At 34.3% G+C, this 23,576-nt stretch overlaps 1 protein-coding gene across 2 annotated transcripts in view; it reads right to left on the bottom strand.

The window, feature by feature from the left end:
• LOC136811586 (cytoplasmic polyadenylation element-binding protein-like) overlaps positions 1 to 23,576 on the bottom strand; it is a 35,768-nt gene that overhangs the window by 5,211 nt on the left and 6,981 nt on the right. For both annotated transcript variants that reach the window (XM_067068214.1, XM_067068215.1), the window contains 5 exons: positions 9,743 to 9,962; positions 6,271 to 6,716; positions 1,305 to 2,181; positions 877 to 990; positions 501 to 590 (listed from right to left, as the gene is read on the bottom strand). In XM_067068214.1, coding sequence (XP_066924315.1) covers positions 501 to 590; positions 877 to 990; positions 1,305 to 2,181; positions 6,271 to 6,716; positions 9,743 to 9,962 — 1,747 coding nt within the window. The remainder of the gene's footprint in view (positions 1 to 500; positions 591 to 876; positions 991 to 1,304; positions 2,182 to 6,270; positions 6,717 to 9,742; positions 9,963 to 23,576) is intronic.

The raw sequence follows: 23,576 nt of genomic DNA, 5'->3' as shown, positions 1-23,576 counted from the left end.
CATACGACTTTTAATACATTATTATGCTTTCACGACAGTTTAACAACCCCGTCGAAAGGAATTTGTTATACAAAAGTTTCTTTCCTTGACTTTATGATACTTTGCTTTTGTTATTGTAGAAACGACCCATTTGCTTTATGGTTTGACACGGCGTTATAAAGAAAAATATATTTTATGAGCTCGTGTTATGGTTATATGAACCCAAATGTATTATACATTAAGCTTTTCAAACCTACTTTTGATCTTATTAAGAATTTAACCCAAACAAACCGCTTAAGTTGATCAAAACTACCCAAACTTCCACTGACACGCGCGGCGTATACACAAATGATTTAATACAGCTAGGTTTACACTGACTTTAAGTTGAACTCACGACAATCTCAGAAATTGATCTTTTGAGGTTTACTTCACGGTCATATAGGCTTGTAAGAGCAAAAGTCGTTATCTGTCAATATAAATAGACCCTTATAAGCGTGATTGTTGGTTTACACGTGGCATACCTTTAGGTGGGTGACGACTATGTTTACCATCTTTTCCAGGCCATTCAATGCTCAGTGCTCCGAAAGGACGGAAAGCTTGTTGTAAACCAGCTATGAAATCAATGGTAAAGGGGTTGAAAATCAGGAATGTTTTAAGGATTTACAGGGCATAAGTAACCTCTTTCAAGTCTCCTTTACCGGCAATATAAAATCTCAAGTAACAGATACTAAAGTACCCGGAAAATGCCAATATTTTCAATCCTTAAATAATAATGTCAATGGCATCGAATTCTTCGAAAGAGAACCCTATATACGGTAGCGAAAACTTTTGCTATCAACTTTACTACACAAAAAATCAATTCAAAACAAATGTAAAAACAGGAATATGTAAAAATACCTTCAGTGATGTCCCAGGGGACACCTCCCAAAAAGACTTTGTTTGAATAAATAGGATTCTTGTAGATTTTAGGTGGTAGATGGCCGCTCCATGTGTAGGTTGGATCGTGGATGTCTAAGAAATAACACAGAAGATTGTTAATTGTTAATCGACGAAGTATCGTGATTAAAATCTAAGACCTGGTTGAGTAAAGTTTGAATTCGAAGACTAAATTCGATTTGATTTTAGCTCATTTTACTCCATCCAGATGAAGGAAGAATTTAGTTGTGGAAATCGTTCGGACGTAGCCGATCTTGGGAAGACAATTTCCAGCTTTGTTCAAAGACATTTTGAATAATGAAAGTATTAAATTTCGAATTCTTCTAATGCCTTCTTTAAAGACAATTCAGGTCAGGATTGGAGAATCAAGAATCAAAGAATATAAATACCATTATCACGTCGACTCATGTCTCTTCCTTCTTCAAAACCTCTATATTGTTTGGAGCCGCTCCATCTTGGGTCAGCCAACATATCAATGATATTTAACTCTTCAAGATTTCTGGCAGCATCAAAAGCACCAGGAGCTCCTGAAGACGGGGGTAATGAATTATTATTCATATCATTGCCGTTCGTCGTTGATGCAGCAGCTAATGTTTGGCGAATGCTTTCTTGCATCGCTAAGGTCCGTTTTTGCATCGTGTCTTGCATCGAGAGTTGTTTAAACTGCTCTGCTAATTGAGCGTCCTTGGTACTACCTCCACTACCTGTGCTCAACTTTCTCATTGGCCCACTTGGGAAATTCTGTTGTTGGGTAGGCGAGTCCTGTTGTGAAAGATGTCTCTTAAATACTTCGTATTGTTCGTCTGGGTTATCGAGTTTACCGTTCAGTTCGTTGCTACCGACACTGCCGTTTAAGTCATTGTTGGAGGAAGTGGTGGATAAATTACGTTCCAGGTTTTGTTGCTGTTCTAACTGCTTAGCATCGTGTATCCTCTGCATCAAAGCTTGCTTCTTTATATTATCCAACATGGCTAACTGTTGTTTATATTTTTCAACAAGAATTTGTTGCTGCTTATAATTTTCCAATAGTATGTCTTGTGTGAAGACGTCATTTGTTGGTGATGGCCTCGTGTTCATTGAGCCAGTGGATGGCAACGAGGCTGATTTAGCATGAGTCGGAGACATGACCGACATCCGGGAACCGTCGTAGTTATCTTGGTAAGATGTCAACCCGGTGTTGGTGTAATTTTTATTGTAATTGTTGGGTCCACTGAACCGGTTGTTAGGGGAGATTGGTGGAGCTGCCTCAACTGGTTGAAAATTATGCTGAAACGATAGAAGTAAGATTTTTTTTTAGCTTTACTGTGGAAAATGAAGCAATTATAATCAATGATCAAATATGATTCATTTTGAAGGTTATGTATGTCTCTCAACCCGCAAATCTTCTTCTATATATATATTGTATTTTCTGACAATAACCTGAACATTTGGACTGAGGTCTATATATCTTCCATCCTACGAGCTAGGCTCGACTAAAGCCAAATCAGCCAAAGAGATCAAGGTCAGAGACTTTTCAAAACTGTTCAAATTCACAGCCAGACTCTTGTTTCGAACTTTCGAATGGTCGATCTCTCGACATGACTGTATTCATTGCCAGTCAAGTTCAAAAAGAAAATAATTTTCTTAGTATATATTTAGTACGAACTAGTATAGAATTCAATGACAAAAAAAATCAAATATCAATCAAAGAAGAGATATATTTCTCAATTTCATAGAAAGTAGCTGTTAATGTGTGATTCCCATCCAGCTCTGTTTACCATATTTTTTTCATTCTTTCATAAGATTAAAGATACCTGACATTTTAACCGTTTGAAAAACAATGGTTTGTGAAAAATACACATAAAACTTTAAAAATTAACAGTATTATAATGCTATAAACTTTTAGTCCACTTAAAATGATTTCAGTTTAATAAAATATAAACATTTTCATAAGGGGGTTTTTAAACTGTAGAGAGAGTCGTCCCAGTTAGAACGAACCCAAAAAAGCAAAGATTTTCTTATAAAAAACCTTTTAATATAGTCGTTATTCTAAAACTGAATTCTATCGCCTAGCGCTTACTAGCCTTATAAAACACTAAACAACAACTGGTTGCAAACTAAGGCTAATGAATTTCCAGTAAAACATCTAAAACATCCAAAGCATCAAATACTGTTTCATGAGAAAATCGCACATATACACAATCGTTGGACATGAAACTTGACAAAAAACACCCAGAACAGTATTTTCAATGAATTAGAAGGGCTGCAAAAACTTTCTTACTTTCTTAACAACATTGAGTTCAAAATTCATTATTAAATAAGACGTTTTGTTATGACTTATACTGTCAGCTTAGCTCAACCAAATGTTGAACATTAAGATACGACCTAAGTAACCATAAATCGACGTATATTATACAAATACTGGTCGTTGATCAGTAAACTAAGCGACTAGTAGCTTTGATATTGCAAAATAGTCATAGCAAGGAAGTACAGAAATTTTGATTCAGTGGTTTAAGTCTTGAATACAGACATTACTCAGTAATTGTTGATTTTATGATCGTTAAAATGAACGCGGTCATGCCAAGATGAATGAAATTTCCACATCCATTAATGGCTAAGGCTAAGGCATTATCAAAAATGATGCATAAACCGTCTAAAAATCACAGATATGAAAAAAAGTACTAAGTTTGTCCTTGATCTGTTCATCATTCAAGAGGTAATTAGCTATTACAAGAACAATTTTTTTGATTGAAGGCTTGATGTAAAGTATAAAGAAGGACTAGTATTAAATTAAAGATGCTCATTTTCTCATTAAGTTGATGAGATTAATCAGTAAAAAGTGAATTAGAGGGCTGGCAACAGAAATCATTTTACATGTCTGTTGTACATTTTTCGTTTATATCATACTGATAAAAAATGATTTATGACAGGTTAGTTGTGCGACCTACCAAATGAAGTTTAAGAATCTTGAAAAAAAAATCTATAAAGATGTCACATCTGCCAGGTATCTTCTTCTAGATATTATCTGTCAGACTGACAAATAGTTGGAAAGAATATTGCTTTATTTTAGGTGTTCTTTACAATACTAACTCAGGAAAACTGACCAATACCAAAGCTTACTTGGAGAACCTTTCTTTCTTAAATTTCTTAATCATTATTCTAAAATGAAAATTCAGCTGGTGCGAATAGTGATGTCGTTAAAAAAGCAGAGTAGCAGGAAAGCAACCAAGCAAGCAAGCAGGATCTCTAATAAAAGAACAGAGAGGAAGAATCATTGACAAAAGATAATGAGTTCTCCTAAACCAGGAACACGAGAGAGTAATTACGGCACGAAGTGCAGTATGTGAAATAAATTGGTAACCAGTGTGTTATGCGTGGTTGTGTGGCATGCTTTATCAAATTTGTGGATTCTATTTCTCATTAAGAAAGACAATGATTTCCTTCACAACGGATTCAGCCAGTTTGAAAATAAATATATCACTCTGTAGTCTACATCAATATTCATCAATACCACATTATCAATGCTACAGTCTGACTAAATGCTTTGTCAACAAAAAATAAAGATTGAACCAACACTGCCTTTCATACATCCACGAGTCAAATTATTGCTCTTTAACCCTACCATACTTAAAACCTTGATATGCACACATGAGATAAAAAATATATTTGTTGGACTCCCTAAAACTAACGTTTCTTAATTTCAACCAAGTTTCTTGAGATAATTATAGAAGATCATTACATCCAAAAAAAAAAACGCCATCAGCTTTCCATTCCAGGAAAAGAGTATTTAGCCAAATCTTTCAACAGTGAGTAAAAAGTTTTTCTGGTCATACATATTTTAATGAAATGAGTGCGATTACATTTCATTTCCTGGGTCATCATGCTTACGGGAAGTCTTTCATAATGAGCCCCTTATTTACATTAAAAAAATATTAATTTGACAGAAAAATTACTGTGAAATGTATGTTCCATAAGGGTACATACACCGTATATTTATCGACTAAGATGCTCCCAAATGATATATATCTTATACTATCCATAGAGCCACTCTATCTCAAAGACCTTTAAACCAACTCCTGTCAGCAACACTGAAAATTTTCCTGAGCATTATAATGACACAGAACATTTCTAAATGACTAACAAAATGGTCTCATGTACTGAGCTCATTAGTGATTACACAGTGAATTCTGTTAACACATTTATTCAATTTATTTAGAACCAAATTTAATTAGAAATGAAAATGATATGACGGTGGTAAAACACAAAAGTGAAACAGAGGGAGTCGAGGCATAATTACATTATAACATTATACAAAATGTTGGTAATATATTTTTTTCTGATTGATCAAAAGGCATCAAAAAATCATTAATTATCTTTGTAAAAGATGATAATGGAGACAAATGCCTTGACTTAACGACAAAGAAGTTGCGATAGAAAGGTGGGGTTAACTTTCTACAATCCATCCGTAAACCATAAATCCGTCAGATTAAAAACCGTCATTTTCTTTCAAAAGGGGAAAAATCAAAACATATATGCTGTCTGCCTGTCGTATTTTCATAAGAAGAAAAAAATCGAGCCAACCGAATAAAAGGGCAGTAAATCTATTGTGAAATTTTGTCAAGATTGATACCGAGTTTGATTGAAACTACCGTTGTCGTCTATCAAGTCTTGGTAAATTCCGATTTCTGTCTTAGTGAAACAAACTATGCTTCTACATACAGCATACATCATAAAAGATTAGCAGTAACACAAATTTTGTCTGTCAACTAGCAGAAAATAACAGCTTTTTACCGCTACGCTCTTAACACTTTCAACTTTTCAACTCCGTCACAAAGATGTATATAATGAGTTATAAAACTTCTTGTAGCAAAACAACGTTAAAACATAATCCAAGGTTATCGAGTGTTAAACAGACAAGTTTTAAAACTCTTCACTTGAAGACAACATACATAAGTCTCTCATTAACCTTGACATAGAGGGCGTCCAGAATCACTGTTAAAAGTCTAAGCCCCAGCGCATTTAAAGACTCGTATGGTTTTTAAAGGGGATGATTGAGTAGAGAAAACATCAGAAATTCCCCCTTTTTAGGGGAAAACTTATTTCATAACGTAAAATAACAAGTTCATTCAATAAGCATAGGTCACTGAACTTACAGAAACTGTATGAGCTGAACTCTTTAACTCGAATATCTCCTGAACTTGAACAAGTTTTCTGGTCCATTCAATTAACAATGCCTCATAAACCTTACTCATTATTTCGAGATTTTCTTAACTAGAACAAATTGGTGCTCCCCGTTTTGTTCGACTTATGGATACTTCACTGTATCGAAGTATGTTCATTATTCATGAACATTATATAAGGTTACAACAAACTTACCAGTGAAACAGGCGACATTTGTTTCGACGAATATCCACTATCACCATCCGAAACTGAGGGTGAGGGTGACCTCGAGCGGGGCGGAGTAGGTTGTAGGAAGGTGGAAGATGACGTCATCGGTTCAATCAAAATATTTTTATTGATGTGTTTTTCGGTCGGGTCGTCCTCTTTCTGCAAGTCGTAAAAATCACTTGTGGAAACACTGCGGCTGTGTGGAGCGGGTGTCATTGTTTTCTTGGCCAATGGGATGCGACCACCGTTACCATATATATAATCAGCTGATGCAATACGATCTCTACCCTTCTTTAAAGGAATTTGAGGTTGAGGCTGTTGATTTGGATGAAAATTTCCACCGCCACTGAACCTTTGTTGATGCTGTTGTTGTTGTATGGCTTGTTGTTTCAAAGCTAACAGTTCAGCACTTGTAAAATTCTGTGATAGGTTTTCTGTGAACGAGAAATAGAATACGATATTTAATAAAAAATGCTTATTCAAGATGATAATTAACACGTTGGAGGGAGGGTAAATTTAGGCCTAACACTCTTACAGAAGAGCAAACATGTCAAAGAATATCCAGAAACTCCACAACTCACAAACCAATGATAAATATCACTGATGCATATAAAAGCAAAAAGTTAAAAAATAAGCATCGAAACATGAGTAGACACTAGCATCGCCGTCAATGATGCATCTCCGAAAATCATCAATCAAAGCACACATGTGCTTCATCGATCATTAACAAAGTAGCATTAACAACCCTTTCAAATCTGAAACTAAATGACGACGATTCTCTTAACAACAACATTTCTTTAACAATTACTAATTGTCTATCCTTTAATTGTTTTCGAATGAATAATCAGCTCAATTATATTATACACTACAACTCCGCTCTATCCACTATAACAAGTTATAAAGTTGCGCGTAATCATCATCAAAATATATAAGCGGCGAGCGAGCGGGGACAGTAAAGGAATAGAATCACGTCCGCCATTTTGAATGGAAAATCATAACATCAACAATAAGAGCAAGCAACCTTTTGGTTTTCCTTTACACAATCTCTTGCTAATAATCTCTGGTACTTCCTAGAGATAGAACGCCGCTTCAATCCTATACACGCCATACCGTCACTTTTCGAAAGCAGTCGTTAGAAAAGTAAGTTATACAAAAACCTTCTAAAAGATAAAGTTTCTTTATAAGAACTTTGAATTCGACATTGGATGAAATCAAAATAAGCAGAAAAACCATTACCCAGACATTCAAAAACCACCGTCAACACTTAAGCTAGTACATTCAAATTCACGACAAAACTGATACAAAATTAACTCGGTTGTCTACGACAAAAACAAGAAAATGATAACAAAGAGACATAGAAAAGACTTCTTGCTACATGTATTATAACTAGCCGTTTAAAGACATCCTACGGAGGGAGGTTTAATAACAGAGGCTAACGGTAAAACACGGTAAGGTGCAACTTCCATAAGTTACTTCTCATACATTATTACGTAGCAGAATTTCTAAAAAATGATATAATTTTTTATTCAGGAAAAAGAAGTGTAGAATATATAGAGAAGATTGAAATGGCGACAGACTATGATGTTGGACTTTCTTAAATAAGGATGTAGGGGAATTTTGTTTAGAATGAAACTTGTACGCGATGACAAAGCAAAATTAGAGCTGGGGTTTTATGTTTATGATAGGAAAAAGCCGAATATGAGATAGCTTGAATTTCAAGAAGTTGACCGAACGAAAACAAAAACAAACAGATAATACATCAGAATACATAAATTAAATGCCATTGATAATAATTTGCTGCACAGCAGGTATCGATAGAAGAAGAAAATGAACGTGACAAAAACATTAATTCGATTGTCGAAAAATAAAAATGCACAATTTGTTCGTCAAAATAGTTAAAAACATTTCAATCAGATTGGCAAGAACAAACGCCTTAATGAAAAGAAATTCAGCCGAATTATGAGATGATGTGTCGAATAGGAAACCCTATAAATATAGTCGAACGTGCGCAACGCACTGGGCTCAACTTCAGTGTCTTCAAGTTATTCATAGGCCCAATTGTAGACCCCCAGATATTCACGCAATGAAGAAGTGTGCCAAATTTCAGCCAAATCCGACCATTTTTGAGGCCTGTAGGCTGCTCTAAAGTTGTAGCCTCGTTTTGGCGAAAAGCTCGTCCCCAGGCAACCAAAAATCAAATTTTTTAAAAAATGAAAAAAACACCCCCAGATATTCACCCAAGGAACAAGTGTGCCAAATTTCAGCCAAATCCGACCATTTTTGAAGTCTCCAGGCTGCCCCAAAGTTTTAGCCTCGTTTTGGCGAAAAACTCGTCCCCAGGCCCCAAAAATCCAAATTTTTAAAAAATGAAAAAAAACACCCCAGATATTCACCCAAGGAAAAGTGTGCCAAATTTCAGCCAAATCCGACCATTTTTGAAGTCTCCAGGCTGCCCCAAAGTTTTAGCCTCGTTTTGGCGAAAAACTCGTCCCCAGGCCCCAAAAATCCAAATTTTTAAAAAATGAAAAAAACACCCCCAGATATTCACCCAAGGAGCAAGTGTGCCAAATTTCAGCCAAATCCAAGCATTTTTGAAGTCTCCAGGCTGCCCCAAAGTTTTAGCCTCGTTTTGACGAAAAACTCGTCCCGAGGCCCTAAAAATCAAAATTAAAAAAAAATGAAAAAAAACACCCCCAGATATTCACCCAAGGAACAAGTGTGCCAAATTTCAGCCAAATCCAAGCATTTTTAAAGTCTCCAGGCTGCCCTAAAGTTTTTGTGACAGACAGACAGACACACACACAGACAGACATTGTCAGATTGTAGCTCAACTGAAGTTGAGAATTGGCGAAAAACCGGAAAATTAAAGCATGTTTAAAATGCTCTAAATGAGTTGGTTTTAGTAGTTTTTCAATGTTTTAAATTTAAACGCCATTCTGTGTTAATTTGTTCCTGGTGGAAAATCCATACATTTCCGTTTCCTAAGGATTGCATCATTCGCGCGAAGACAAGAACGAGGACATCCTACGCAGAATGTGGTATAGAGAAATTGCACAATGAATCAAGCATTGGAAGCCGGTACATCAAAATTCAAATGCCAATCACAAGGGACAACTTATTAGGGTCGACTCAAGAGAACGTTTAGGGCCATTTCATTGAAGATGAAAGAAAAACTAAAAACATAAACCACATTAAAACACTTGGTAATCTCAATATAATATGATTTTTCAATGCACTGCTAGTTGACTTTGCCATGATAAAATTTTATTGGGCGCTAGTATCAAATTCCCTGTACCAGAAGACAACCACTTTCCTTATCACACATTTAATGAAATGAAAATTCCCGTTGGTGGTCAAGGCGTACTGACTATAAATCAAAGGAGTCAATAATAGGATATAAAAAAGGTCCGTTAAGAATTCGATCTAGAAAAGACTGTGGGTGTTTTAAGGTTGGTAGTACCTTTGAAGTTGACATCCGGGGTTCGTTGCTGTTGATCAAGCATCTGTGTCAGTTTAGCCAGTATCGTCCCATTATGATGGTACTCAGTCGGAAAGGATTGTTGTAAAGGTGCTTGTTGTTGTGTGGGCTGAGTGGGTTGGGGTGTTTGTTGTGGATGTTCCATCATCACAATCGACTCAGCATCAGTAATTGTTGTAGTGTTTATTCTAACATTTCTGTGCTGTAAACGAGAAAATTCAAACAGTTTTAATCAACTACAAACCCCAAAAAATAATTGTGTAGCTAGCTTTTCAAGCCTCTCTGAAAAGTTAAGGAAAATCATACAGATCAGATAATTATCAACATCAATCTTCAAGCAATGAACTTCTTGGAGACCTATTATTTGACATTGTTATATTGAAAGACATCAAAGAACTTAAGAACTTGACAAAAACTTAAGCCTGACATTTATATTCTTTACACCAGTGCCGTAGGAAGCATTTTCTTATTGGGGGGGGGGGGCTGAAGTTTAGTGACACCGCGAGGGCGAACCATGGTTTGGCCCGAGGGGGGAAATTTTGAAAATTTAAGCTCTAGATTGCTTGAAAATGCACTCAAAACAAAAAGTTTTCAAGAAAAAACAAGAAAAACTTTTCATTTTTCAAAATAACCATTTTTGAAAAAATTATTGGGGCATAGCCCCCCTTACTACGGCACTGCTACACGGTAGTTTACACCCCTTCCGCTAAGAAACCCGAGCCTCGAAATACCTCCCACTAAACTAAAGACCTTTATTCCTGTCAGAGTTTTTAATTACGGAATAAAGAATTATGACTAAATCTTCAAAACGGCGATATCCGATATTACATATGAACTTGGATTAAAGGGAAAAGGCACTTTTTCACTGGGCATAAAATCCAATCGACTTAGAGCGAATGTAAAGAAACACAGCTATTCAACTGAGAATGGAATAGTAAAGTATTAACGGGAGCATCTAATTACAAAATTTTCAATCACTCATTACAACGTTATGAAATAATGTTATATTTTCTGCCCGGAAATTCCGCGTTCAAATTGTTATTTTATCACTCGTAACACAATATTTTTTTTTGATTTTTGATACGACATTTTCAATGTGAAAGTTGACTTTCGTGTAGAAAAAGTAGATTTTGTTAAAAATGTGCTTAGGATATACAAACACTTTGACCTTACTTGTCGTAGACTCCATGACAAGAATTTTCAGCGTAAAACATCGATATCTCTCTACTGATGGAAACCCCTGTTACCCCTCCCCTGTTTATAGAATTTGAGTTTACCCCTTCAAGACTGTCACTAGAGAAATTTTGATAATCACAAGACTTTAATCTCAAAGATGGGCATCATGCAAGATTATATAGCTAATAAAATTATGTAATGAGGGGTTAAACTCATAACAAACGACTATCGTGAAACTTAATTATCAATCGGGACTTCATTATAGGTGTGCAATAGGGAGGTCTATGAAAATTGGAAGGAACTTAATCAGGAGCTAAGTGAAGTGCTTAAGAAGTGAATCAAAATCATTTTGTTGTGTAATTTAATAACGCTAATCACTGTCGCTTATTGTACATATTACATTATCGCGTAATATTATGCTTGCATCATATTATACAAATTACGACAAAAATTATAACGTCTAATTAGTGATCGCAGTTTAAAATGACAATTAAAACCCTGATATTTTGATTACATTTTAAGAAAATATGAATGGTGTCAGCTCTTAGGTCAGCACCACACGACGGCGAGGCTATATCTCAACTAGCAGCGTTTCCGCTTTGAAGATAAGCTTTAAATGAGTCGCCGATGGTGTGATTTCCTAAGTACTAAGCTGGATGGGTTTTGATTTTTAAATGCATTTAAGAAATGCGATTTCAAAAAGACTTTTCATTCTTGTTTTTCATTTAAATATTTTAATTCATGTACGAGACCGTTACAACATGCAAGTTACCGTAAAATTCTAATTCATTACTTCCAGTCTAACCAAAGCTGATAGAAAAACAGTATTTTGTATTATAACCATTATGCCTCTATTGAAATTTTAGCTGATCATACCACACGCTGAAAATCGAACGGAAATATTAATGGAATCGAGAAGGCCAATTTAATCAAATTCAATCGATCAATCAAGTATGATCGCAAAATTTAGGTTTTGCTGATTACATAAACGTACACCGATAGCATCCCCCATAATCGACGGTCATCTATCGAACAAATCGAATTTTGGTCTTGAATCGAATTGCGTTTGACAAAAACCCGATAAAAACGAGCAAAAAAAAATAAAAAATAAATTAACCATCGGGGTCAGAATGAATACTGAACCAGCAGACCAAATACACTGTCGCAAATCACGATATGGAAAGATAAAAGTTTAAATTCATATAAGATCAGACTAAGTTGGTTCATCCAGTCTATTAACTCTTGACCTCGGGTTACAGAGGTCAAATTGCTCCATTAAAAACAACACCAAAACGAGGAAATAAAACGAGAAAAAGAGCAAATCTTAAAAACAGGTCAAAAATCTGTTGATATTTTGAGAAGTAACGAAAGCCAGGACAAGAACAATTTTTAGAAAAAGGGAGAAAAAAGATCTCCCCTAGAATCTCGATCACTAATAAGGGAAATGTGTTTAACCAACATAAACAAGGCTATTCCTAATTTTTTCCAACATATATCTCAAACATATTTACTTAACAAAACACTCTCTCTGTGGTTATGCTAGGTCTATAGTATAGACTGTCAGACTAGTCAGACATTTCCTTAATGTTTTAAGAAACTAATATACACAAAATTAGAGTTAAAAGTCTTTAGGCTAGAATGACCTTATGGTTTATCTGAGATCTGTTTCCGTTTTTCTGATAGCTTCCTACTAGACTTAATTTTATTTTGAAAACTGTTGAAAATAATATTTTACTTCTGAAAAAGGTAGGGATAGGATAAAAGCCTTGTGATGACAATCCTCTTCCTTAACACAGAAGATATACCATACCATATGCTCTACCAAGAAAAATCAGCAAATTGATAGAGTGGCTGGGCACATCTCATCCCCTTCTTTTTATGTATTTTTTTTATTAGAATAATTTTATAAGAGAAATCACGCCCATAAATATAAAATGAAATAAGTCAATCTAAGAATAATTCTGTAGATGAAACTACAATAACCAGTTAAGTAAATTTAGGGTCCAAGTAAAAGCAAAAAAAGATCAGGCATAAAGTGAAAATATTAACAACAGCAAATTCTCGAAACTTCTTAAAAAAGATTACTCGTCCTTATAAAAAGGAGTGTACACTTTAAAATGAAAACGTTTTGCACTTGGGTATCAGTTTTCAATCATTAGCACCCTCTTAAGAATAATATACCCCTCCATAGATCTGATATGTATTTAATAATGCATCTTTTTAATACAAAAGGCAACGCCCTTCCTGGCCCTCTATAATTAATCTTCACTGATCCTAAATTGCCTTTTATACATGTTAGATGTCTACAAGAAAAATACTAATAACAGAATGCGGTTGATGACAGCCAAAGAAATCTGCTAAAGTAGCAATATATTCAATCCACCCGTTGACTAAACGTATAGCCGATACTATTGACTGAAGCTAAACTAAAGTCGAACGTAGCCAGTCTTTTCTTCTTTATCCAACACTATCAAGATAAAAAGCGTAGATACTGTATTAGTAGAGTGTTTCAGAGACAATTTCTCAATACAAGCTGTATTCGATGAAATTGATACCAAGCAAAACAATTTAAAAGATATTCAAGAAAAATGTTATGATCTAGTCCAAACCTTTTAATATACCCTTTTTTTATAAGAACTATCAAGGAGACTCAAAATCGAAGAAAAAAATAAGAATGAATGCTCAGCTTGTGATTACTGAATTTCAAACAAGTTAAGGGTAAAAGTAGTAAAAATCAGATATAGAGCTTAAAATGCCTCAATTTTGTCCTAGGAATACATAATTTGAACAAATTTGAGACTCAACACAAAACTTCTGATTCTAACTAAAGAAAGAGTGCAAAGCTATTTTCTTTAAAAGTAAAAACAAAAATTAGCTCAACATTCTAAAATTATAATCTGTAGAAATACCTCTTATTATTTCCACGATAACTCTGTCTCTTTAAAAAACTAAAATTGATCTAGAACAGACCAACTCAACTGGAAACTATACTCAACTTAAAACGCTAAGAGAGAGAGAGAAAAAAATATCATACATTTTTGAGGTATTTTTCTATTACTATACTACTAAAAGAAAAAGCTGTGTGTGTATAAAGATAAAAGGACTTTTCTATAGCATTACCTTTGCAAGAATAAATATGCCACCTTTAATACATTTTTGATATGAAAATAATAAATTAGAACATTATAGAAAAATAGAAAAGAAGGGGTTTTAAAAGTAAGAAAAAAAATCTTTTTGTTAAGAAGTGGCTTTATGATTTATAGACGATAAAGCCTTTTTCTATATAATAGATGCTAAAACAGGACCCAGGAAAGGCTCTCAGCTAGGTGAACATTTATTGATAAAGCAAGTCTTTTGTTTAAAACCCTGGGACGAGCAACATAATATCTGATAGGGTTTCAGTGTCATTATAAGGAGCTATCAGTAAAAACAAAAAACCACTTTTTTGTTTTGGACTTCTTAATTCCATCTATTTTAATGACTTTGAACTGATTTTTTTTTCTCCTATAAAGGATTTTCTCCTTAACATTCGTTTTTGAGCCTCTATTGTCCGATTCAGATTTTTAAGCAAGTTAGTCTTAACAACTCAATGGGACATTCAAAAGGCAATTAACGTCAATCTAGTAAAGAATTTTCTCAGAGAAATTCCAGTTCTCTCAACAAGGTTTTACTATGGAGAAATTCCTTTCCCTCATTTCTTTTGTAGAAAATTTACTATGGAGATAATTTTTGCAAGTAGATGGATGTAGATATAAAAAAGGTTTACCCCATTTTAGAGGAAAAATTATCATGAGCAGATTTAGACTGAGAAACCACAGAGAGAATACTCCCAGATTTATAAACGAACCCTAAAAATGAGAAGGACATAGGCGTATTTTCTGAGAAAATCAATCATTGAGAACAAATTTAACAGCTTTAACTTTAACAGCTACCCTTTTGAGGCATGACTCACTCAATCACTTTCAGGTCAAAATGCAATGGCTATGGGAGGAGACGTCAACTCCGGTCATTACTTTATCATAGCTAGGTGTACTAGCACTATAACAAACCCGGTGGAACAACCGTTAAAATGGGGAGGCTGGAGGCTCAAAATGGATATAAAATTCGTTAGGAATAAGAAAAAAATCTCATTTGCTCAAAAGTAGGTAGGCTCCCCAGCCTCCCCGCTTCCACCAAGCCTGTATAATATTTACACCTGGATACCTTTAATACAAAAATAATTTTATAAGAATGCTTTCTTCTTTGTAGAAGATGAAAACCACGGACGACAGATAATCAACATTTAAAAGTTTACAAGGGACTAAGATAAATATGTTCATAGAGTAGTTAAAGGACAATCAAGCTGAATTACCCATTACCAGAGACACAGTCCTAAATAATGGTTGCACAGGAAAGTCAAACTAGCGGTTCTTATAATGAAAAGACAGAGGATCAAAAATAATATGGCCATACTATCAAACATTCCAGATCAATACTGCTTTATCAAGTTATACAAGGGGAAGCTGACTCAGCTATAGAACAGTTTCTAGAACCTTCCTACTTTCAAAACATTTTCGATTGAGACTTCGAGGGAACACAATTGATTATATTCCAGTAACCGACAGTAACAGCGGGAAATAGGTAGACTATAATATCCTGATTTAACTATCATATATTTGACAAAGCAATAATCCAAACTCTTATCCCGAAAAGAACAAAACTTGAAACACTAAAATAGTCAATAAGTAGTATGTACAGCTTTGACTCATATGAAAATATCAACTTCCATCAAAAGCCCTTCTCTATTCACTCTCAAACATCTAATAACACGAAATAGGAATTAATAGCTAAAAGCTCTGTATTTAAAAAAAATCAAAATGGCGTGTGTAGCAGTGTAGTTCAATAAAAGGCAAGAATGAGATAAGCTGAAAGTAATTAGTATGGTTTAATACTTGTCCCCTGTTACCTGTCGTGCTGCGAAAGAGACTGGGACGGAAATAATGAGAAAATACTATAGCTGATTCTCTCTAATTCGACGTTGTACTATTCAATATGTTCCATTATTCGATAATATTGAAAGTTATCGTCAATAAAAACTCTCATCAACGATGCTCTACTATTCAAAACGCTCCCTTATTCAATGAAAACCCACCACCCCCTCCCTGAAAATCGAATTAGAGAGAGTCTGGAATTCAAAGAAACTTTTACGAGAATCGCCATAAAATGAACAGAAAAACCAAACAGCATTCCACTACAATAATATGAGAGAGTAGACAAGCTGTGTTTCAAACTGACTGATTGAGCGAACAACCGTTCAAGAAAAACCTATCAGTACAACACACACACACACATACATTACGTATTTTGAGAGATAACACTTATTGTCAAGTGAACAAATTTTCATAAAAAATATCGCGAACAAGAGATACGATAGAATAGAGATAGCGAGAGAACCTTTACAAAATAAGTTAACCACTAATATATCGTTGTGTTATTCAGGCTTCTTTATAAAAGATCCATTTTCTAGCTTTCTAGCTCTCTCCATTTCTCTCTCTTTCACTCACTACATACTTTACACATCATAATCTCAAGGCTAGATTGCATTACCGTTTTACTATCAAGGCCTCTGTCTCAATCAGGGAAAGACAGAAAGTGACAAAAGTCTGCTAAATAGATTTTTTTCTTTCTAAAACACATAAATATGTCAAGTCAACCCTGTACTTGAAAAGGACATGTGGAAATGCCTGCTAGTAAAGATGAACCAAGCACATAAATAATGCTGAGTAAATCAACTATTAGAACATTTCATATTAGAACAATGTTGAACAATATCCATAATCCAAAAAAATTTAAAATAGATGCAATAATAGTACACTATCCCACCATTATGCCCAATTCCATTGAAGCTTATTTAATCTAACTTTTACGATTCTTATAATAAAAACCATCACAGTACTCAAAATGACTTTAAATGCAGGTTGTTTCCTAGAACAGAGCAGAACACATTCCTCGAATAATTGGATTAAAAATATCTTAAAGAAAAAAATACTGGTGATGGAGCCACTAATGGAAGATATGAATTTTGAATTTTTTCACATCACTGAAAACTTTCAATTTTTATTGATGACACTAAAAATGATGACTTCTTACATATGGAATGTGCCTATGAAAGCAAATCAAAGTTCACTGTAAAAGTCATCCTCATAAAAGAAAAACAGAAAGTCAAAACCTGACTTGAAAAATGTAGTGAAAATAATGAAGAAAAATGGAACAGTTTTTAAAACAAGACATTTGCTTAGAAAACATGGCAGCTGTTTGAACAAGCAGTCTTTTGCAGTTTCTTTCTCTAATTTCGTTTAGAAGGTCTGGTTAAATATTTTAAAGGTCAATTCTTATTGACTTAGACCTTTTAGGGGCTTTGACTAATTCATGTTTATATTCAAGTTTGCAATGAACATAAAAAGCCTCTTATTGGGAGCTTCAGACTAAATTTGAGATATGCAAAGCCCCTCCAAATTTCTAAGAGAAGTTATTTGTTTTTATAACTTTTGAGACTTGAGGTAATAGTAGAGGGAATTTTGTAAAATCGCTCGACTGTTTTGTTAGAAGCACTTGTTATACATTTTTGGAAAGCTAAGGGGTAGGGGAATCGAAATTACTATGTTTCCAATTTTTTTTCCGACACTTTGGTGTGATTTTCGGACAAATAAGACGGTCTCAGGCAAAAATCATAGGGTTAAAAATTAATGAAAATTTTAGCTCGAGAAAACGGAGACCTTATCAAAAGTTTTTAATATTCTACCGTTGTACCCGACCGTATTATGATACTAAAAGAAGTAACAGCAATATAATGAAAGTTTTAATACGGTTTTCAGTCTAGGCACAAAAAATTTATATTTAATAGAGAAAGTTCTTATAAAAACAAGTTCACGAAAATAAGTTTTAAGAATTGTCATCGCGTTGGTATGAGTAGAATGATAATCTGTTCACTCTTATAACATCATCCAACAATACATAGAAACGAGGCTTAATGAACGGGTCAGACAAGCTGTGATAAATACTTCATAAAACATAATGTAATAATATAAAAATGATATGAAATTCATATACATAGGTTTCTCTTCTCTAATGTATTTTGTTATTTTTAATTGTAAACTCCAAATCTAATTTCCCAGATCATACAATTGATAGCTGTCTCAATTGTAAAATCGACGTAATCTGAATAAAACACAGAACACCACAACCGCACGGTAACAAACGCTTTTTTATTAAAACAATTTCATAAGAACACGAGGCGAGATTTTGGACAAAAACTAAGAATAATTTTGTAAGAACAATCCTGAGCCTCGGATTACATAAATAACTAAGAAAATGTTGATTTTCAGCCACAATTTAAGTTAATAAACTAATTGATAGAATAAACATGTCAACAGCATTGAAATCCTGAAAGTAAGAGTAATCTCCGGGTTCTAAAAAAATGAGTATCCCATTTAAGTTAATAAACTAATTGATAAAATAAGCAGGCCAATAAAATTGCAAAGCCTGAAAATAAGAGCAAAACCAAAATTTCCCAGTTGACAAATACATCGATCAGCCCTGGCAAACTAGAACCCGGTCTTCTTGCGGTATGAGAATTGATACACCTGCATAAGTTTTTTACCACAGAAAAAAAAATCATAGAGACAAGCCTATTTACATGTATGAGTGCATTTGAGTACACCAATAAAACCTTGGCAGCGCGCGGTCAGATTTATGGAGTTAAGTAATAAATTTGCAGTAAATAACATCAAAACTTTTATGTCTGTAAGGATGTCAATACAACGACCTCCTGGTAAAATCGATCCAAGTCTCCTTACAATTTAAAAGTTGATAGTTGTATTGCAAGTTTCTCTATCCGACTGAATTATATACTGCATTGCACACTATGTTAAAGTCAAGTAGAATTTGAGGTTAGTTGAACTGCAATATCAAAGACAAAGCTGTTCCCGTGAGTCTTGAAAAAATTGACATCCTTTACAAAGAGACAAAAGACAATGCCAGAATCGATCTATCAGATTTTCAATGATGATAACGAATAAAATGTCAAAGTCACCAAACTTTATCTGACTTATACATTTTGTTTTAAAACCACCTATATTCTCTTAATTCAAAATAAGCTTTATAGACATTCCAATGTGAGTGTGGTGTATAATGTATTTCTTTTCAACCATACTTTTCTCGCGTGACCTTCACTATGAGTTATGATAAAAAATGAGACACAGTGGAAATTGTAGCAATGAGAAGAAAATTGCAAAATTGAGGTCAAGTTTTAATGCATTATTGCCTTTGTAGTGGATTCGATGAGTAACCGATGAAAAGCTTGTACAAAAATGCACGTGTGGCTGATTTAGCAATACAACAAAACTCCTTTAAAAGTCTGCTTTATCAAAGTTAAGCTTTTCGGTTTAGCCATGTTCCTTGAATTCACCTTCAAGAACCTGTACGTCACTTTTATGAGTCTTATCCGAAAAGTTCTTCAACTACATAACTCCCGAGCTAACTCAATTTACCATACAAAGATAATGAAAGAACAGCGCCCCTTGATTACACCAAAATTTCAGCATTTGTCAAATACGATCAGCTGACCAATAAATATCATTAGCAAACCATAATCAAAAACATAATCGAAACTATCAAACAGCTAGCACCCATAAACCATGTGCTGAAAACATACTCAGAAGACATTGCCCACGTTGCCTTAGTAAATTTCTCAGGCTACTTTCTTGATGTAATGTTTTCTTAACAAAACAAAAAATCTTACTTAATATACAAATATACACTACACATATAAAGCACATGACAACATATTTAAAGGTCCAAGAATTTGTAGACTTTGTGTTTACATAATCAGGGACGGGAATCAAATTACAGCAAAGCTAGCTCGTTCCATTTTTCATGTTTTTGTTTACGCTTGTTTACTTGCACTAATCCAATTGGGTTTAAATAAAATGACCGGCTAAATAAAAATCGGATATATAGAAAGTTTTAGAAACAACAAAAATACGAGGTCATTTTAACAAGCAGACGTTATACTACACACATGTCTCTAGTAAAGATTTTCAATCTTTAGAACGGAGCTCTTAGTATTATGATAATTCAAACTGAATAGATTGGTTGATGGGAGCAGAAGAGGGGTAAAAGGGTTGTTGTTATTTGTCTTTTATTGAAGAATATGGAATATTCAAGAAGTTGATACTTTTTAAGGGTGGGTAAAAAGCATATCTCTAAAACCACTTAAAATACGGCACTTATAAGTTAAAATCAAGCTCTTGATAGGTTCGCTTTCTTAGAAATGCAAGGCCGAAGTAAAGTCTTATGGAAACTGAAATCAAGGTCATAAAGGGTTGTTTGCCAAATTGCGTTGAAATTCTCAAGACATAATCGTTGCCAAATATTAGTTAAAATGCTTACTACACTTTAGTGAAGTGACAATCATAGGGTTCCCATAGAAGTTTGTGTTTACTCATTCACTCTTTTAATTTCACAAGTTGTATACAGTAATGAGTTGAATGAATCAAAACTTGGCTTTGAAACGCAAACTAAATGGGGAAACTTATAGACCATAATGCTCACACGCTGTTACAGTTCCGTATTGTTTCGATATGAAAGCCCACTATTGGCCGATTACGTATACGACGTTATTCCTACCCGATGGAAAAGCTTAATGGAGCCATATGAAAGTGTAACGGAGTGTCTTCGCGGTAGTGAATGAAAGGATATTATCAATGAGAGATATTAGAGAGATACTACGGCCATACACGGCCATTAAGTTATCAATAAACCGACATTGGACCACCCAACGAAATCTTGTGCCAAATCAAAACCAAGCCACAGGCTAAATATAATAAACTCTCAAACGAAAAGAAAAGCAAGTCACAAACAAAACGAATTTGCGTGATATACACTAAGTCAATGCAAATCTGGACGCTAAATCTTACTAAACACCATTGAAAACATGAGAATGAAACCTCGAATACATAACGAGTGTACTCTATAACATGTTAACAGCTTTCTTCTTTTGCATAATTCTTCGATAAGCTAAACAAGCCCGTGTCTACAAAATTCGTTCTCAATGAAACTAGAAAAGTCCTGCATACAAGTGTTTGATTTTATTTAGTATCATGCATTTTCGATGTTGGAGGTTATTAGTTTTTCCACAACTGATTGAAGACAGCGGTACAAATCAGCGCTTCTAGCACGGGAAATTCCGAATCGTTTCAGCAATCCTCCGTCGCTAAAACAGAACATACCATAAACTTCCTATTGAAGGAAAAGGTATGGAAGAAGAGCTTATGGGAGATTGTAATTGTTGCTTTGTTCCTTATTCTCTATCAAAGAACTCGAGCTCACTTTCCGTAGTCGCCTGCTGTAAAAAGTATGAAAGTAGCGTCAAAATGAAAGTAGCGTCATTCCAATAAAAGCAACATAAAATGAAAGTAAGGTAAATCGTAAAATCACAAAGTTGACTGTTCCTGTCCAATGTTACAAAAATATCCCAATCTTCACTTTTACCGAGCCTTTAAATACTCTAAGAAGTTAAAATCCCTTTCGAAACTAACAAGATAAAATATTTGAAACGGTGCAATACACCAATAATATAATAAGCCAGTAATATTGAAATTTCATCAAGAGAAAAAAATCTATTTTGATTCCAGCGTAACCACAAAATAAGAGTCAAAGTTAATAAGCCTTGAATAAAAAAAATTAGAGAGAAATTCTTAGCGGTTTTGACAATATTAACCAACTAAACTAACAGTTAAAGGTCTGTTTACATGGTAACAGATTTGTGTAGAGTTTATTTTGTGGTTATCGAGCTGGAATTAAAAAAAATGAAAGCCTCTTAAGTGACTTTCAAGCAATATGGAGACATTTTGATAGTAAAGTATATGTCAAACCGATATTTCTGTCATTTCCCAGTACTAGTTTGGTCTGATGGTGATTAATGATATGCATCACTGCAATGTCTTCGACATCACACTATAGACCCAGCAGCTGATTGATTGTAAGTGAAGTAAAACCAGCTGTTGGGTCCGCGATTAGAAGATATTGTAATGGTGGATATCGTCATGAGTATAAAGAGTGTACCAGGAACACGTCGACCAGCTGAAGTCTGACTGAAGAAACTAAACAAGGGAGCAAACTTAAGCAACGAATCCATTTGTAAGAAGTAATGAGTATTGTTCTTCACTACGAGATAAAATCAAACTATTCAATACAAAATCCTCAAAGGAGGATGTATTGACCTGACCAAAACCAGTCGATTCAACTAATTCATGTATCTAATGTTGATGACGAACTGATCAAAACGATACCTTGAGGAACATATATTTCGAGAAGAAAACAATCTTTGCCAATATAAGACCATTGCAAACAAATACCTTTCAAGAGTAAACTAAAAAAGGAGGCAATCACTGTCAAAATGTATATCTTTGAACAGTAAATAATTGTCTAAAACATCTATCCATCGATTAAGATGAAAATTAGAAAGAAAAATATTTTTCTCTCAATGTAAAAGGAGACTAATACAACAAAATAATGCAAACTGCAGCGTTATAACTGTAAATGTTTGCAAGGCAAGTCCATGCGCGTGGAACACTATTTTCGTAAGATTATAGAGGTAGTCATATGTTTGATAGTTTGGCATCTAATAGTCATAACAAATGTTTGGATAAGAAAGAATTTCGATTAAGATTTAAACAAAGGAGAGAAATAATTTGAAATTTAAAGATATTCATTCTCTTTTTATTTATTAGAACACTTTCATAAGAACAATAAGGCTCACAAAATGTCAAAAAATAAGAACAAAGTTTAGAACAACGCTTGGGATGCCATTCTCATGTTGTGCAATAGCACATGCCAGACGCAGATCAAAATAGTGACAGGAATCGATCGATTATAAGTTCTGAAGAGTTTGATCATGCAAACTAAATTACTTCGCGATGACAATTTAAGCGATAACTATCTCTATTAGACATTTTTGAAGCCTCTCAAATACTTTCAAATTGACACAGAAGCCGGTTCCGTCTATAAACTATTCTAGCAAACCCAGACCACTTTTCCAGAAAATACAAGAAAAGACGAAACTGCAAGTTTCAATAAATGTCAACCGATTGCAAATTGACACAGCCCAACTTTAGAAAAAAATTAGTCCAATGAAAGGAACCTGCCCATCTAGCTAGACTAGACGAGACTAGATTAGGAGCTGATCCAGAAAAGTCAGACCATCTTTAAAAGCAAGTAGGAAAGATGAGATTGAAAGTACCATCGTGTTATCAAATCATGTAAAGAACTTAATACCACTTGAATTAAAATAACAAGGAGGCGAGCCCTCAATCGATTAATAGAGAAATCATGACATTTAATTATGGTGTCAATAGAAGTTCTAATGAAGATTTAATTGCATAGTGATATCATTAGAAAATACGAACTTATTGCATGAAAGGATTTGAGGATGATATGCCACAATCGGCCCATGGTGAGAGAGGTAGGGGTAGGAATAGGGGTGTTCCATTTACTCCAAGCTTGGGCCCTCAAATCGATAATGTAGTACTTGAGTACTTAGAATCTACCAAAGATAAACGTACGTCTACATAGCCTTATTACACAAATATTACTAGGCAAG

This window comes from Clytia hemisphaerica, unplaced genomic scaffold (assembly GCF_902728285.1).
Source record: "Clytia hemisphaerica strain Z4C2 unplaced genomic scaffold, Clytia hemisphaerica genome assembly, whole genome shotgun sequence".
Classification (NCBI taxonomy): Eukaryota; Metazoa; Cnidaria; class Hydrozoa; order Leptothecata; family Clytiidae; genus Clytia; species Clytia hemisphaerica.
This window is presented reverse-complemented; position numbering and strand designations above follow the sequence as displayed.